General features: G+C 50.1%; 2 protein-coding genes across 2 annotated transcripts; one reads left to right on the top strand and one right to left on the bottom strand.

Moving 5' to 3' along the window:
* Positions 1 to 4574: 4574 nt before the first annotated feature.
* On the top strand, positions 4575 to 5432 carry LOC123166348 (protein GLUTAMINE DUMPER 6). Its single transcript, XM_044584136.1, has one exon. The coding sequence runs from the start codon at positions 4697 to 4699 to the stop codon at positions 5084 to 5086; it is 390 nt and encodes a 129-aa protein (XP_044440071.1). The 5' UTR covers positions 4575 to 4696; the 3' UTR covers positions 5087 to 5432.
* An 8786-nt stretch (positions 5433 to 14218) lies between these two features.
* LOC123166298 (protein GLUTAMINE DUMPER 6) lies at positions 14219 to 14920 on the bottom strand. The gene has a single exon (XM_044584076.1). The coding sequence runs from the start codon at positions 14779 to 14781 to the stop codon at positions 14413 to 14415; it is 369 nt and encodes a 122-aa protein (XP_044440011.1). The 5' UTR covers positions 14782 to 14920; the 3' UTR covers positions 14219 to 14412.
* Between the last annotated feature and the right edge of the window lie 1981 nt (positions 14921 to 16901).

Here is a 16901-nt window from a genome sequence, read left to right as displayed (position 1 = left end):
CAAGATCTAATGGGAGCCAACATATCTAGAGATACATATTGAATTTATACTCCGACCAACTCATCGAAAAGTCCGGCAGGACGCAATTATTTATTGCATTTACTGGGTTCTGAACCCTAAATCTCTTGGTTGTAACTTTATGCATCTAACCAGTTCACCCATACGTCTGAACTGATGAAAAGAGGTGGGCAATAAAATTCAACCACCCCCCCCCACGTCTAGGCTTAGACGTGGGATTTATGTAGGCCACATAATCTTCTTTTAATGCCGCGTTGGCAGAGTGTTGAACTCAATATCTCCTGGCTCTGGTACCATATTCGATTCATACTCCGACCAACTCATCCAACAGTCCAAACTATGAGAGAGAGGGTCGGACATTATACACCAACAATACAAACTCTTACAAGACCTTTTGTTAGCGACGGATCAAATGTCGCCAATGTAGGAAGAGTCCGAAGAGCCTTATTCTAACACGCCGTTGCCACCACCATCTCGTTAATTTTGCGAGGGAAACAAAAAACTAAGGAAAAAAATAGACAGATGAGTGCTCATGCATTTTCTTGAGAGAGACTAAGTCAAAAGATCTTTAGATTGGTGAAGTCAATCGGGCACCTAGTAATTAACAGACATATGTAACATTAAAAAAATAGTATTGAAAAGCATGAAGTAAATCCAGAAATATCGAATTCAGATGGGTTGATTCCACAACAAGGAATTGAGTCATTTAAGCTATGCTTAATCCGTTGCGGAAAGTGGAATTCACTTTTTTTTAACTACTACTATTGTAGATAAGAGACCTGTTCCTCTTTCTTTTCTTTGTGTTGCTCACTGGAGACCACTCCTCTATCTTAAACCATGTCATGATTAGGAAAATTATTAATCTTATGTTCTGTTCCTGTTAGGGTGTCATCCCATTCACTGGTAAAGACGTAAGTGTGATGCAAAGCATCAAGCAAATCACGTCTAGTGAACCTTTGGATAATCCGAAGGGCCAGAGGAATCCGCATATCTAATTAGCGGTGTGCATCCGGGTTATTCTATCTTCCAGAATGGTTAATACTTAACTTGCCTTCGACGGAGGGTTAAACGAACTTAATCATCACACTGTCAACAAAGTTAGCTAATAATGCATCAGTTAAAAAAAGTTAACTACTCTGCTTTACTTTTGCCTGGGCCATACCACCACTAATTAGCGCCATCACCAAGTAATCTAATCTAGTAGTGCGCTCGTCGGCCAGATCATCGCGCGAGTGGACTTGCATGCGTGATGTCAAAAGCTGGAAACAGCATACTACAACTACTCCACAAGGTGACGACGACGTCCTCGATCGATCTCTAGCCTTCTATATTTCGCATGTGTGTGGAAGCAATGGATGGTTGCTGACTTGACCATGCACGCACCTTTCGGACATGGCGACCTGATCGTCAATTCGGCGACGACGCCAGGTCGCGCGGTACGGGCGGTCGGTTCGTGCTCGCGCAGCCACCTTTTCTCCCTTTTCCCCGTTTTTCTCGTCTCTTTTGCATCAGCCATGGCATGAAGATATGCATACATGCACCACACGACACGCATCATCGTAGTGGTACTATATGGCTTGGTCGATTTCTCATGAGAATCCAGCTGCTAGCAACCAGCCGTCGATCTAGGTAGCCGGTGACCAGCTAGTGCTAGCAGGACGGACGGAGGTCCAAGGCGGCTAGCACGCGGCCGGCAGCACGCAACACGGGATCGTTAATCGATGCAACTCATCCTTGTAGTAGCTGACAGTTCCAGCTGTGGATGGCTAAATCTAGCGGCTTGCTTGGTTCGAGACGCGCACACGTCACGCGTCCCACGCAACGCGTGCGCACGACAGCACGGCACGGCAGCTGGCTTCCTTCCCGTACGTACTATACGTGCCTGTGTGAATGGATGATTGAATGCGCGCGGCGACTCGATATCGGGTCGGGTGGCGGAGGCGTAAAGCCAAAGCGGCCGGCCGGTGAGCTACCTCTCGCCAGCTGCCCAGCTCGACCGATCGGTCCATGCATACATGCATGACTACTACGACGCCGCGTACCGATATCCTTGGATGTACTACGCGCGACCGCCATGCCCTGTCGGTTAGTGCCTGGGTCGATGTATCTTGTGGCGATGGCATGGGGACGTATGGAGTGCGAGGCATGGCTCCTGCACGTACGAGACGTGTCGTACGCATGCACGGCACCGCGGAGCGTGCATGTGTTGTTTATGACCGACTGGACGCGGCGAACAGGATACGAATCAGCACGTGCGCGCACAGCGTATGCGCATCATGTGGCCATGTGATTGATTTAGTGGTGATGTGATCATCCCGTTCTATGTCGACTTTGGTTGCAGGATTGATTGTGGTGGCCAGTTGAACATATCGTACTTACTATTCCCTCCATTCGGGGTATTTTGGAACTAAAATATGTTTTAGATGCATTCTTTTTCTTTGATTGACAAGTAATTTTGGACGAAGAGAGTATTACAATTGCAACGAATTATGGAGGGAGACGCGCATTGGAATTACCCGGAGCGTATTAATTACCAACGGTCAAGACAGCTCGTAGTACTAGTACCAGTTGTACCACACCGCATCTGCATGGCCTTCTTCTCCCACGAACCGAAACGCAGCAGGGCACATACCTCGTCGCCACGTCGATCGTTCATTCCGAAAGAGTCTGACAGCTACCACCAAGCGGCGCATCTTTTTTTCGGAAAAGGACCAAGCGGCGCATACACGAACCGTCCCAAGCCCCTGGACCAGGTTCGTCGACGATCGACTCCTCCTTTCTTTCACGGCAAGGTTCGCTGAACCTCCGTCGCCCTATCTGTCTACGTGTAGTATTGCTCGCTCCAAGCCGCCCAGCCCAGCAGTATATGCATGGGCTATTGAAACTGCAGCTGCCCTGTCGCATGTACATCTGTCGGCGCAGTACAAAGTTGGCGATCATGCGATGCCGCCACGCCGCCGTCGGTTTCTCCAGCTTCCGAATGTGTCTAAGATCAACAAGGCGTGGATGATCCCGATCCCCCTGAACCAAGTTCAGTTGCCGCCTTGCCGGGCAAGCATGCATTGTCTTCCTTTTTTCCCCGAAAGCATGCGTTTTACTGTATTGGTTTGAAACGGGGGCAAAAGCATGCTTTTGATTTCCACATGGCTAGGTTCACTGAATCTCCTCCATCCGAAGTTCTGTTGAACTCTGCCACTGCCAGTACCAGCACAGTCATACCTCGGCGTTCTCGAGTCTCGAGTATCCGCTTCCCGTTTCACCCACAGATTTTTGCAGAAAGTTCCAAAACCTTAGATAAATCGCAGAAATTAATTGTAGTACGCGTAATTCAGTTTTTACCCAAAGGCAAAAACCAGGACCCACCATCCAAGCGGCTAAAACCCAGCGGCTGTAGGAGACGTTAGACTACCCATAATGGGAGTAACATAGGTAATAACATCACACATATCTAGGTTAAATAGATGATGTGCCATGCAATAATTGAAGAAAGAGATAAAAGTGGTAACATAGCTAGTTACTACCTATTTAACCTATTAACAATTTTAAAAATACTATCTTGGCTGCAATGTTAATGAACAATGCATTATCCGTCTTTTTTCATACCGGTATTGATTCAGATTGGGGATGAACACCTCAGCAAAATCATGATTGGACATCAAATTAAATATAATTTTGTTAGAGGCACCAAAAAATATGGACATGCATGACTAGAAATAAAAGGACCAAATAAAGATGGGATGTCCGCTACAAAATAAATAAAAGAGAAAATGCAGAGGAGATCCGATGAAGATGAGATGTTGCGCTATTCTCCTATATATAAGAAGAAGAAAAAGAGGACATGCATGAAAAAAGTAAAAAGGAGACATGCATGACAAAAAGTAAAATAAAAGACAAGTTTGGTAAGAAATAAATAGTGATGAAACAGGGACCAATACCTATGACAATGTATGGCAAGAAATAGTGATGAAATAGGGGCGCAAGTACCTGCTTCAACATGAGACCATAAAAAATGTCTTTTCCAGACAAAAAAAATCTCTTTTTATGATTAAAAAATCCTGTATCTTTTTAACAACCTTTTTAACTCTTCATATATTTAAGAAATAGTTACAAATTCTTAAATTATAGAACATTTTTTATAAATTAAGAGCGTGTGGTATTTTTTTCTCCCGTTACAACGCACGAGCCTTTTTGCTAGTAGCCTAATAAATGAAGTATTGCATGTTAGCACATATATATTACTTCCGACGATAGAGGTAGTAACATAGGCTAGTAACATGGACATGTTCTAGTCTATGTTAGTACCCATTGTGGCTAGTCTTAATGTGCATGCAGCCGCAGCAACAGAGAGAGACCGCCAAACCCAACCCAACCCAACCCAGCAACAGCAGTAGCACCTGGGGGAGGCAGAGCAGAGCTGGCAAGCAAAGCGAAGCTCCATCGCGCCGCGCCGAGCGCGCGGTTTCTTTTCCCCGCTCTCTCTCTCTCTCTCTCACACCCCCTCCCGCGCGCCACCTATAAATACCGCCTCCCTCCCCCCTCCTCTCCCACCCAGTCAGACGTCACAGCCACACAGAACAAGCGAGAAACCACTGTACGCACGCCCACAGATCAGAGAGAGGAAGAGAAAGAGAGAGATAAGAGGGAGAGGGATCGGCATCCGTGTGATTCATCCTTCATCATGAGGCCGATAAGGGAAGGCGAGGCGCTGGTGGGGGTCGCTGGGGCCCCGGCGGCGGCTGCGGCCGGCCACGGCGCGCACCCGGGGCTGTGGAGGACGCCGACGCCGTACCTCTTCCTCGGCTTCGCGCTCATGATGGGGCTCATCGCCGTGGCGCTGCTCGTGCTCGTCTGCACGCGCCGCAAGCCGTCCGGGTCGTCGCGCCGGGGGAGCGCCGGCGAGGACGCGTCGGCGCGCGGGATGGCGCCGCTCGACCGGGAGCCCAAGGTCGTCGTCATCATGGCCGGCGACGACTTGCCGTCCTTCCTCGCCAGCGCAAGGCCGTTCGCGTTCCCTGTTGCCGTGAACGCCACCGACTCCGGCGAGCAGCGGCAGGAGGACGCGGCGTAGGCGCGACGCCCGCACGCCCGCCCGTGTGACCGCGGGACCAATTTTGGCCTCTAGGATTCCCCCTGCGTGATCTGTCCGTAGAATCTACTCAATTAGCAGAGAAGATAGAGCTGTAGTGGTTTACGTTTCTTGGCGAGGTGAGGTGAGCGGCGCGCATGGCGTGAGCGCGCCGGCGGCGTATGTTGAGATCTGTGAATGCGAAAGCGAATGGAATTTTGGCTTGCATCCTCATTCAATAAATGCATGATGCTTGCTTGGCTGCTCCCCAATTCGATTTGATTTCCACTTGAGATTTCAGCGCTTTTCGTTTGGGTGGGCGGTATAAAATACTCGCCCGTCTCTCTCGGAAGTTTCACCGTGAGTCATGCAGTATTAGCCGCTCTCCCATCCTGATCGAGTTTGATCACCACGTAGTAAAAGTTTGTGCGAAGTGACGGAGCTTACTCGCCGGCCCCGGGCAAACTTTTAACATGATTGTTCTAGTAGACTGCAACTGCCGGTTAAGTGCATGTTGAAACGCACACAGTGAACTTTCGGTTCCTTGTCTATGTTGAAACGTACACAGTGAAAACGAGCTAAAAGTACACAGTGAAAACGAGTATAGGATTACATGGGGCGCATTGATCCATTGTGTGGTCTTCAAACGCGAGCACACAGACTAGAAAACAAAAATAGGGGAGCCTAGCGCGTCGTCGACACGTCGCGTAGAATTTATGCAACGGACTGTATGCGCCGCCCTTTATCAAACCAAGGTCCCGTCGCCTGCATTTGGAAATGGAGGTTATATACTTTTAGAGGGCACGTAGTACTTTTCTTACAAAAAACTACACGTACTACAGTCTCTTAAATAGCAGAATATGCTTGTTAACAATGATTTTTTTGTTACCCACTTAGTGGAAGTACGAATTTTCTCACCAAAATCATATTCCTGGTCTCCCTTTGTTTTTAGGGCATGCTACTTCTCATACACCTATAATTGTTGCATCCTTGGTCGATTTTGAGAGCGCATAGGAGAGCAGCCCCCGAAGCCGAGACAGACGACGGAGCCGGCCATGGTGTCCGTGACGTGGCCTCGTCGTGATCGAGCAAGATGCTTGATTGGTTCAGGGTATCTACAACATGGATCATCAAACCTTTCCCCTAATGTTTGGACGAACGTTGGACACTTTTGGCGATCCAACAGCGGTCACTCGCGGATTGGTACGGACGTTCGAAATCACACAAACAATTTCCAAACTAGGGGGTGGGGTGGGGTTGGGGAGTCCGAACATCCGCAGACGCTGCCAAATCAGCCTTGGACTCCACTGTAAACTCACTTTCCTATCTTTCTTCTCTCTCCATTGGACAATGAACGGCCATTTGATGAATATCGCCGGACATTTGGTAATCATATTTGATGACTTCCCTTGGAGATGCCCTCGGTGAAAGGAGATGTGGGGGAGATGAGACGTGTTGTCAAAAGAGAGGAAGCTCGAGTTTGTTTGCTGTAGGATGAAGATGATGGACCAGCCATTGGATTTCAAACTAATGTCTCTAGGTCAAATTGATTGAAAGTTGTCCGAGAAACTTTTTGTTTGACGTGGAAAATGCCCAAAACAAAGTTTGGGCATTTTCAAACTTTGTTTTTCCTACCCGCTTGTGGTGAGCAGGAGGCGGTGACAATAGCAAGACAACGGCGTCATTGCGGGGATCAGGCGACAAGGGAACATGTGTTTCCATGATAGCCCGATCCCACAACCGTGGGAGCCAAAACCGCCATAACCGGAATCGGGGAAGGAGAGCGGGATGGTGACGATGAAGTCGGAGGGCACGGAATCTAAGCCATTGAATGAGGATGTGATGGTCTACAGGTGCGCACACTGAGGCAAAATCCACTTGTACTATCGGCTAGCACCCCTATCTGTTCGTACTTTGTACTGCAACTTGTAGTACCCGTTTGGCGCCTGTACTACTTGTTTCTTGCTACTACACGCGTGCTGCAGGCCTGCAGTTGTCTTCTAGCCTAACTTGTTGCAGCTGCTGCACTACGTCTCTGCTAAAATGGGTCGCAGCCTGGCCACTAATATCGACCGATCGATCGGATAGACCACTTGGGCCGCACGTATGCCGAGCTCACATGCCACTGTTTTCTGTGGAGCACCATATGTCAACTCGAACCGTACTTGCTCACGAAACATATCGTATCTGTTGCAACTTTGCAGCCGAGATCAATCAATCATATAAGTTGTGCTTAGCTCATGGAGAACCCATTATCTACAAAAATCTAATCAAGCATCAGCGGGCTAAAGCTAGTAGTGGCCCCTTTACAAAGGTGTCCCCCAATCCTATTCGCCGCGACAAAGCGGTAAAGAAATGGCGAAATGGCACGCCGATTCCTCTTTCTCTCGAGTTGGATCGTCCCCGGTATAAGTTTCAACTCAGTCCTTATTTTAAGAAAGGTGAAAAGGTTTCCACTAAATCATAAAGAGTTGAAGAAATCCTTGTTTTTTATTAATATCTTGAAATGGAGAAAGTGGGAAGAAAAAGGAAAGAAAAGTAGATTGGGGGAAAGAGAAGCAAATAGAGAGGTCCAAATCCAACAGCGAATGCCAACGCCAACATGATACTATCGGAGTCAGGGCACGCGGGGCCATGGCACTCTCCAAAATGGAGCGCTTTGTGTTTTCTTGCGGCTAGCTAGGCCGGAAGCGGCGCCTCGACCCCGAGCCCGTAGGGGAGTGGGTGACAACAAAACAAAGTTTGTGCTCTTCCTCCCTGCGTCCTCGTCACCATATTCTCACCCTACACTACATACTCCAACTACCATAGCTGGCCATCATAGAAGTTCTTCCTAGTCTTGTCAAATATCAACCCAGGTGCGTTCTGGAATTACACTACCGAATCATACATTTCATGCATTAGCAGATCGGAACGAAGAAGTGCTCATGGCTAGCCAGCGTAGAGGTGTCCTCAAGGGCTCAAGTCTTATCAATCTGTGTGCGTTCTGGAATTACACACGGTTCCATGGAGCTGATCGGATTGAGAGATGCTTAGTCTGTTCTTCGTGCGCATCCTTCGGTTCTGGAAGTACAAACCTAAGAGGCGTGAAAGCGAACCAGTTCTAGGGTTTGGGCGGACGGAGAGATGGTGCATAGGGTCTGGGTGGCGGCGGTTGTTTCCTTGTCGCCGGAGCAGTGGCGTCGTGTCTGCTTCGTACCAGTTCCGTAGGGATAAGGTTGGCGGACATGCATGGTTTACCCTGTTGCTGTTGCTAGTGGAAGCGGCGCATCGTAAGAAACTTTAGAGTTCACGGTACAAAGTCGACGAGCTATCTGGACTTTTTCAAGGGAGGGAGAGGGAGTGGGGGCCTAGTCAGAAACCAGATACGGAGTATGAACAGCAGCAGCAGCTTGCTTGTTGTGTACCCGACTACTGCAGTGCTCGGCGGGCGGGCGGGCACCATGATTGCCTCCTCCACCGACGAGCGAGCGTCCTTTTGCTCCCTTTGCCGCGGAGAATATCCCGGAGCATATGGCTGCTCCTCCTCTCCGGCGGTCTTCGCCGCCCTTCCATGTTGCCGTACCCGGCCCACCGAGGCCGAGGTCATCATGGCCAGGGAGAAAATGTTTAGTCCCTGATTAGTTCCGAGTCAGAGATGCTGTGCTGCACTGCACTGGACTGCTTGGGAAACATAATGATAGTAGCAGTAGCTGCCTCCTGGCCTATTGCTATCCGCCAACTTTTGTAGCTGCTCTTTTGGCCCTTGGCTTGATGCTTTCCAGTTCAGACGTTTATTTATTGGAATTGGATGATCATTGCAGTAGTTAACTCGTTTACCGAATTATTACGGTCACGGAGACCTTGGAGCAATTCTGGTGCTTTAACGTTCTCACTACTTAGTTTATTTCGATGTTAATTCTGAACTGGAAAATTCAGAGAGTAGCGAACACTTGTCCATCGAAAAACCTCACAATTCGATCCTAAAAAAAAAACTTCGCAAACGGCCAATTCGTATGTGAGAAGAAAAGAGGGAGTGAATGAAAGGCGATTCGAGTAGGTGGGCGCGTGTACGTGCGGCCTCCGTAGGATGTCAGATAAAGGGGAGGCGAGGTTGGAACTTGGGAGGAGCATTATCCTCACGAATATTCCGGCTCAGTTGGAGCCCCTCTCTCTCTCTCTAATCTGATCTGCTGGGAACGGTGGAGCAGTGCGCCCATGGACGCAGCAGGATGCCATGGTTGGCGATCCTTTCGATGAGCCAACCGACGGCAGTGCTACGTACATGCTGCCGCTAACGTCCAGGCCCAGGAAAAGGACGAGAGCGATGACTCGGATCCTATTCATCACCGGGTCGAGCAATCGTGGTAGCTACTCCACTAGCCATGAAGCCTGCTGCGCCCTTTTCCGTCCCTTTGGACACGCCGTTGGGCCGCCGCGTCCCTTTGCGCCAGCGTCTCTCGTAACTAGCTAGGGTTCAACCAAAAGCGATCGCCCATTTTTTTCTCTCTGAAAAAAACCCTCCACTCCAGGCTCCAGCAGCGGCTGCATGGCACGGAAAGGTGTCGTCACAATGGTAAACCATGTCGACACAGACACGAGCACGTTGAGCGGGCCTCGCGGCGTCACGTCGGCCGTACGCTCCTCCGCCCGGCACGCCCCGGCCGCCGCACGGCACGCACGATCGCTCAGCAGCTACGCTACGCACCGTCACCTTTTCGTGCTAGGAAAAGAGATCGCATTGCCCAGCCCAGTCGTTCATGTACAGCAAATCGATCTCATTTGGGCCTGACCTGGGCCACACGGCATAGCGTGGAGCTACGCGCCGTCGCTTGTTATCGGCATGGATATGGATGATCGAGAGGATAATGCGTCGATGTATCGATCGATCGATCGATGGATCGGACTGGACGTACGTGCGTGTGCTATTCGATCCTTGCCATGGGCCAGCAACGCGACAGCCCGCGGCCCCGGTTCGACGCCGACCGATCGTACCGCGAGCTGCCACCGGCCGTGCTATCTATCCTTCCTCGTCGACGTGAAATGAGAGGACCATGCATGCATCAAGATCGACAGCGCGAATCGCGGGCAGAGACGGCCTCTTCGCTTCCCGGCCCCTGTTCGATCGGTCCCGCCTGGATGGATTGATGGATCAGCCATGTGGGTTTGTGTAAAAAAAAGTTTCTTTGGGTTACAACATTTACAGCAGGGCATCTCAAACCCCTCTGATACGCGTCAAAAATCTCCATCTCAGACAAACGCCTCAAACCTGCCTCAAGACGCTCGGGCTGACCGGCATCCCTCACATCCAGCTCAAATATGAGATGGATATATATGGGAGGTCCGGGCGCAACTGGCTGCGTCCGCCACGTCAGGCCCGGCCCACGATGGCTCGTCCGACCCACATATATTTGTTCACACATCCGCTTCTCGGACCAAATCCACTCCACTCCACCCCACTCAGCAAACCAAGCTCCTGTCCGGCGATCTCCGGTCTTCACTAACATGGCGGGCAGTGGATCTGACTCCGATCAGTGCAGATCCGTCGGCTGGGGTGTCGTCCCGTGCGGGTTGGAGGAGGCAATGACCATCCGCATTGCACTCCGCCGCTCCCTGGAGGACCGCGCCCGACCGACGGCAGTATCTGTGTCCGGTGAGGATCCATTGCATCGCCGCATCGGGCGCTTGGATCCTCCAGGGCTGGATCATTGCGGTCCTCCCGTGAGCCTTTCAATCTTCCTTTCCCCATCGCGGGCCCGCCGGAGTATGAGTGGTATCGGGATCAGTGTGCCCGCAGTGGGAGGAGAGGATGAGGGTGGCCAAGGCCCGCCTCGCTGCCGGTATGGCGGCGGTTGATGCCGCTGATTCGACAGCGCGCGCTGCTGCAGAGGAAGAAGCCATCCGCGCCCGCATTGTAAAGAAGCGGCAACGGGGAAATATGCGCGCCCATGTCCGAGGGCAGAATCGGGCGGTCCGTGCCATGGCCAGACTGCCCGCAACGGAGGAGAAGGAAGACATCGATGGGTTGGACAGCTCCGACGATGAGCAAATCCGGCTCAATCCGTACTGCGTTTTCGACCGCTACTTCCGCGACAAGGACAACAAGAGCACCGAGAAGGGCAAGCACGACCATGGATGATCTTCTGCATAGCTAGTATGTAGGTAGAACATGCCAAATTTTGATTGTCCAATGGCATGTCCTGATGTAGTAGCCGGGCGATGTGTTTAATGCATCATTCATGTAGTAACATTACTTTGTATGGATTTGAGGCATTGCTAATTGAGGTGTCCGGTTGTGAGAAGAGAAATTTAAGATGTGACCAGTAAATGCTCACGAGCGTGTCCTGACGGCGCGTTTACGGGCTTTTGGGGCCGGATTTGCCAAGTCTGATTGTAGATGCTCTTATCATCCAGCGCGATTGTGTAGACAGTGTTTTTTTTAGCTTGGTCTCTAGGCTAGTTTGTGCACTGTACAAGGATCACATGTCAGGCGATCATGCATCGGTATGCTAGTGAGGGTGCGTCTATGCTTGTTTCTCACCCTGAGAGAAATGGGAGCTGCGTGCTGCGGTGTCACGACGATGATACTCCATGACTGTGGTTTTAAGTGGATGATATTGTCTGATTGATGTGTTGAACTAGGTCGGTTCGAGGCTCGCAACTTTCTCCTGTGAAGCTTGCCTTCAAAATCAGATTTATCTATCCTCGATCCATGCAATGGTTGATTGTTTGGCGATGCTTTGTTAATTGGTGTTATTATTTTACGGTTGTTAAGATTGGTGTTTGTCTGAGGTGAAGTCGAAGTCGTCTGGTTTAGACATGATATCGATGGACAATGCCCCGATGATCCAATTTGTGTTATTATTGCTGCTGATATTTTGTTAGTCGTCAAGTAGTCCACGAGTACCCTATGTGTTGGGCTTTTTTGTAATATAACTTTTCCTGATTTTTTCCTAATTAATCAGATAACTCCATTCCGGTTAATGAATAAAAATGGCAAACCTTTGCTTCATATTTGCTAGTCGCTTCATGCATCCAAAAATTAATATGGTAAATGTGTGAATACCAGACATATGATTCATTTTCAATGAAAAATATGATTAATAAGACAAATCTGACAAAGGCATGCAAAATAAGCTTTCACACTCATACTTTTACCAATAAATTGCACACATCTTCACACTAGCATCTTATCGGACTGAAAGACCAACTTATAGCCACCATGACACATGAAAACAAGATTTCTGTTGACCGTAGGGACATGTTGCACGTTATTTAGCCGCACGATCTTTTCCGGAGTAAATTTCAGATCGACTGTACAGCATGAACAAAAGCATGTGGCCCATTTCCAATCAACATATAGGTAGTCCTTGGGACATGATAAGAAGAAAACATGGAGAGATCAACACACACATGCATATTGGCACACGTGTCAATCCACCGTTCATAAGAATGACATACTGAAATAACAAAAAAAAATTACCATACCCGTTGTCCTTCACCTTACTATCACCAATAACAAAGTGGTCGGTCTTGTCGTTGTTCCCATGTTACCCCTTGTCAAAGCGATTCACGCAATCAGGAGCCCAATATTCATATTCACTGAAGACATGTCAAGCTCCTTCCTTCTTACCAGTCTCATCTTAGTTCCTAAAGTTAATAGATTGTGAGGTCTTGCTTTTGCCTTCAAACTTTCCTTTGCCCTCATAGTTGCTCTTGTTCTTAAACTTCTGGGGTTGCAAATTCCTCTTGTGCATGAGATAGTCCCTAGAATTCCCCTCATGGGCTGGATCACATGTGTCTTTTCTCCTCGTATTATCTTCCAGGTCAAGACCACTAATGAGATTCAGAACGGAAAACTCATGGCCCATGTGTCTCCAAACAATGGCAAATTTCCTCCTTGAAGGAAAGTCTTGTTCGGTAACACACAATTGAAATATCCACGCTTCTTATTGAGTGACTGTATTTTGTTAGCATGCTCGACTAAAACACTTTGTACTCATGGTATTGTTCCATAACATATAACTCACTTCATGTGTCCAAGACACTGAACTTGGTCTGGAGCCTGTCTCACATATCCTCGCCAAACATAATGCTCATGAAAGGATTAACGATCTTGTTGCCAAGAAACTCAGAACAACACCTTTGAAGAGGATTTCAGTATCTTGGGAAGCTTCAATCTGTTCAGGAGTAACTGGTCCCTCTGCTAAAGAGCATTTCATGATGGTTTGTCGCACACCATCTCTGGCAATTCAAACCGTCATACATGGGAGGTTTGTAGGGTACAACAAAATCAATTGAAGAAAATTGCATGTACTTAGTTTTTTTTTATTTTGAAAATATGAGTAATTTCCTCTAAGTTTAACCTAAATAATAAAATTGAAACATCATAATGAACATAATAGACATGATTGTCTCACTAGGTAAAATACTAATCAACCTAAACAAGTGATTTGATATGTAAGATAAAAAGAGCGTGTTCATGCCAATTGCGGTAGAGTATATAAGTGCGGTGGACGAGTATATATTCGCGGTAGCATCAAAAGGCTATGGAAGTATTGGTTGTTGTGTGTGCGAAATTGCTGTTTATGATGATCAATTCACCTACTAGTTGCTATAATTATGATTTACTCCCTCTGTTCACAAATATAAGACGTTCTAATTTTTTTATGTGAATCAGATGTAGTATATAGACATGTTTTAGTGTGCTTGTTCATTTATTTTCATCCGTATGTACGTAGTTCGTATTAAAATATCCAACTAGTATTTATGAAGGAAGGGAGTATGTTCTATAATTAGTCATGTTTTTTTTTCAACAGAGACCGAAATTTCACTGTGCACGTTTCAACGTGCGCGCAACCGGCAGTGACTGTTTACAGCAATCGTGTAAAGCCCCGTCATTTCGCACAAACTAATGCTCATCACTTTGTGTCATGCCTGCAGATCAATCTGGATCAGTATTGGAGAGTGGTTCTCTCTCATTGTTGAGGGGTGGTTAATGCTTGGTGACTCATCGTTGAGATTTACCACTACGAGAGAGACAGAGTCTCAGCATGACGACGACTGGGGAGTAGTTAATACCGCCCACCCAAACGAGAAGCGTGAAAATTTGTGAGTGAAAAAATCGAATTAGAGAGCAGGCAAAAAGCAAGCAAATGCAAAAGCCGAAACTTCATTCGCTTTCACAGATCTCAACGCCGCCGGGCGCTCACGTCGTGCGCGCCGGTTATCTCATCGAACTAGATACTACTACTACCGACAAAATTACTTAGGGTAAATCCTAGAAATCTGATTGATGAGCAAAATTGGTCCCGCGTCCCGCAGGGCACACGGGCGCGGCGCGCGCGCGCTCAGACCGCGTCCGCCTGGCGTGGCGGCTCGACGGCGTCAGGGAACGCGAACGGCCTGGCGCTGGCGAGGAAGGACGGCAAGTCGTCGCCGGCCATGATGACGACGACCTTGGGCTCCCTGTCGAGCGGCGCCATCCCGCGCGCCGACGCGTCCTCGCCGGCGCTCCCCCGGCGCGACGACCCGGACGGCTTGCGGCGCGTGCAGACGAGCACGAGCAGCGCCACCGCGATGATCCCCATCATGAGCGTGAAGCCGATGAAGATGTACGGTGTCGGCGTCCTCCACGCCCCCGGGTGCGTGCCGTGGCCGGCCGCCGCGGGCGCCCCGGCGACTCCCACCAGCGCCTCGCCTTCTCTGATCGGCCTCATGATGAACGGTGAATCAAACGGATGTCGATCCCTCTCCCTCTTTCTTTCTCTTCCTCTCTCTCTGTGGGCGTGCGTGCAGAGTGGTTTCTCGCTTGTTCTCTGTGGCTGTGACGTCTGAGTGAGTGGGAGAGGAGGGGGGGAGGGAGGCGGTATTTATAGGTGGCGCGCGGGGGAGGGAGGTGAGAGAGAGCGGGGAAAAGAAGCCGCTCGGCGCGGCGCGATGGAGCTTCTCTTTGGTTTGCTTGCCAGCTCTGCTCTCGCTGCCTCCCCCAGTGCTACTGCTGCTGCTGCTGGGTTTGGTTGGGTTTGGCCGCTTGGATGTAGAAAAAGACCACTAGTCGTCGCTTTCTGACTCCGACTTGATAATGTCTTTCTTCGATGTCTGAAGGTTTGGCCGCTTGGATGGAGGAACCTGGTTTTTGCCCTTGGATAAAACCCGAATCCTTTGGATAAAAAGAATTCAGTGTACCGTAATTAATTTCTGTGACTTATTTAAAAGCAACTTCAATGGGGCGACCCATTTCGTCCGCGGCCGTCCGTTTGGGTCGGCGCGGACAAAAAAATCCGGCCCAACGCGCCGATCCAAACGGACGCGCGTCCGCTTTCGTCCGTCTGCCGACCCAATCCCGGCTCATTTTTTAGCCTGATTTGCGTCGGCGCGGACACAAGACGAACGCGCGCGTGCTCGCCATCTTTCCTCACCGGGCCCGCTGGTTGGTGGCACAGTGGATTCACAACCTCGCCCGCGTGCTACGTCACCGGCATTTTTTCAGTACATAGATAGTTCTAGCGTAGACAGATAAAAGAAAAAGACCACTAGTCGTCGCTTTCTGACTCCGACTCGGTAATGTCCTCCTCCGATGTCTGAAGGTAGGCGTCAGCAAGCTGCTCGTCTTCAAAGTCCCAACCCGACGTTTCTCGTAGCTTCAGTTTCAATTAAGCTGCCTGCTTCCGCGAACGCTTGTCCTCCCGATAGGCGGCTCGATCCCCCCTCCTCGCGTTCCTCTTCGATCTCAATTGCTTGTAGAACTGGCGCTTGTCGACGATGTCCTGCGGGAAGCTTCCGTGCCACACCATCAAGGCTTCCACGTCTTTCTCTGCGATGGCGAGGCGACGTTGCCGCCTCCGGTGGACACGACGATCCTCGTCGGTGAAAAGCCGCGGGAGAGGCGCCAGATCCTGCGCCCGCTGGCTCGACACGTTGGAAAAATTCATGTCCCGACGAGGCCTCAGGAGGCGCCACGCCGCCGCGTCATGCGCGCGGGCCGCCTCCTCTGCGGTGTCGAAGGTGCCGAGGACGAAACGTTTCTCGCGAAACCAGATCTCGGCGGAGAAGGCGCCGGAGCGGCGCTCGCGGACTCCGCGAAAATCCGAAGCGCCCAGACGGCGGATCGACATGGTGGCGCAGAGGCGGCGAGAGTGGGCGGCGGACAGAGTGTGGAGGAAGCGCCTTCTTTATAGCGAGCGGCGCGCGCGCGAACCTTTCCCGCGCGCTGGAGCGCCAAAACCAGCGCGCGCTATGCCGCTTTCCCCCACGCGCGAACCTTCCCCGCGCGCTGGAGCGCCAAAACCAGGGCGACGTCATGATCTTAAACGCGCGCGGTCATGAAATGGGTCAGCCCGTTGGGCGCACTGCCGATCCAAAACTAAAAAAAGGCGGACGGCGGGCGGGCGGCCGACCCAAACGGACAAAAACGCCGTCCGTTTGGGTCGACCCCGTTCGAGTTGCTCTAAGGTTCTCGAACTTTCTGCAAAAGTCTGTGGGTGAAACGAGAAGCGGATACTCGAGATTCGAGAACGCCGATGTACGACTGCACTGGTACTGGCAGTGGCAGGGTTCAACAGAACTTCGGGTGGAGGAGATTCACTGAACCTAGGCATGTGGAAATCAAACGCATGCTTTTGGCTAAAAAAAAGGAAAAAACAATGCATGCTTGGCCGGCCACTGAACTTGGTTCAGGGGAGCAGGATGATCCACGCCTTGTTGCTCCTAGACACATTGGTTCAGGGGAAGCTGGAGCAAACCGACGGCGGCGTGGGGACAACGCATGATCACCAACTTTGTACTGCGCCGTCAGCTGTACGTGCGACGGAGCAGTTGCAGTTTCAATGCCGCCGCG

Source organism: Triticum aestivum, chromosome 7D (genome assembly GCF_018294505.1).
Source record: "Triticum aestivum cultivar Chinese Spring chromosome 7D, IWGSC CS RefSeq v2.1, whole genome shotgun sequence".
In the NCBI taxonomy this organism is placed as follows: domain Eukaryota; kingdom Viridiplantae; phylum Streptophyta; class Magnoliopsida; order Poales; family Poaceae; genus Triticum; species Triticum aestivum.
The sequence above is the reverse complement of the archived record's forward strand: the minus strand, read 5'-3'. Positions and strand labels throughout refer to the sequence as shown.

Bases quoted from the DNA above. Each gene is read 5' to 3' on its own strand.
- LOC123166348 (XM_044584136.1), top strand. From the start codon at position 4,697: ATGAGGCCGATAAGGGAAGGCGAGGCGCTGGTGGGGGTCGCTGGGGCC.
- LOC123166298 (XM_044584076.1), bottom strand. From the start codon at position 14,781: ATGAGGCCGATCAGAGAAGGCGAGGCGCTGGTGGGAGTCGCCGGGGCG.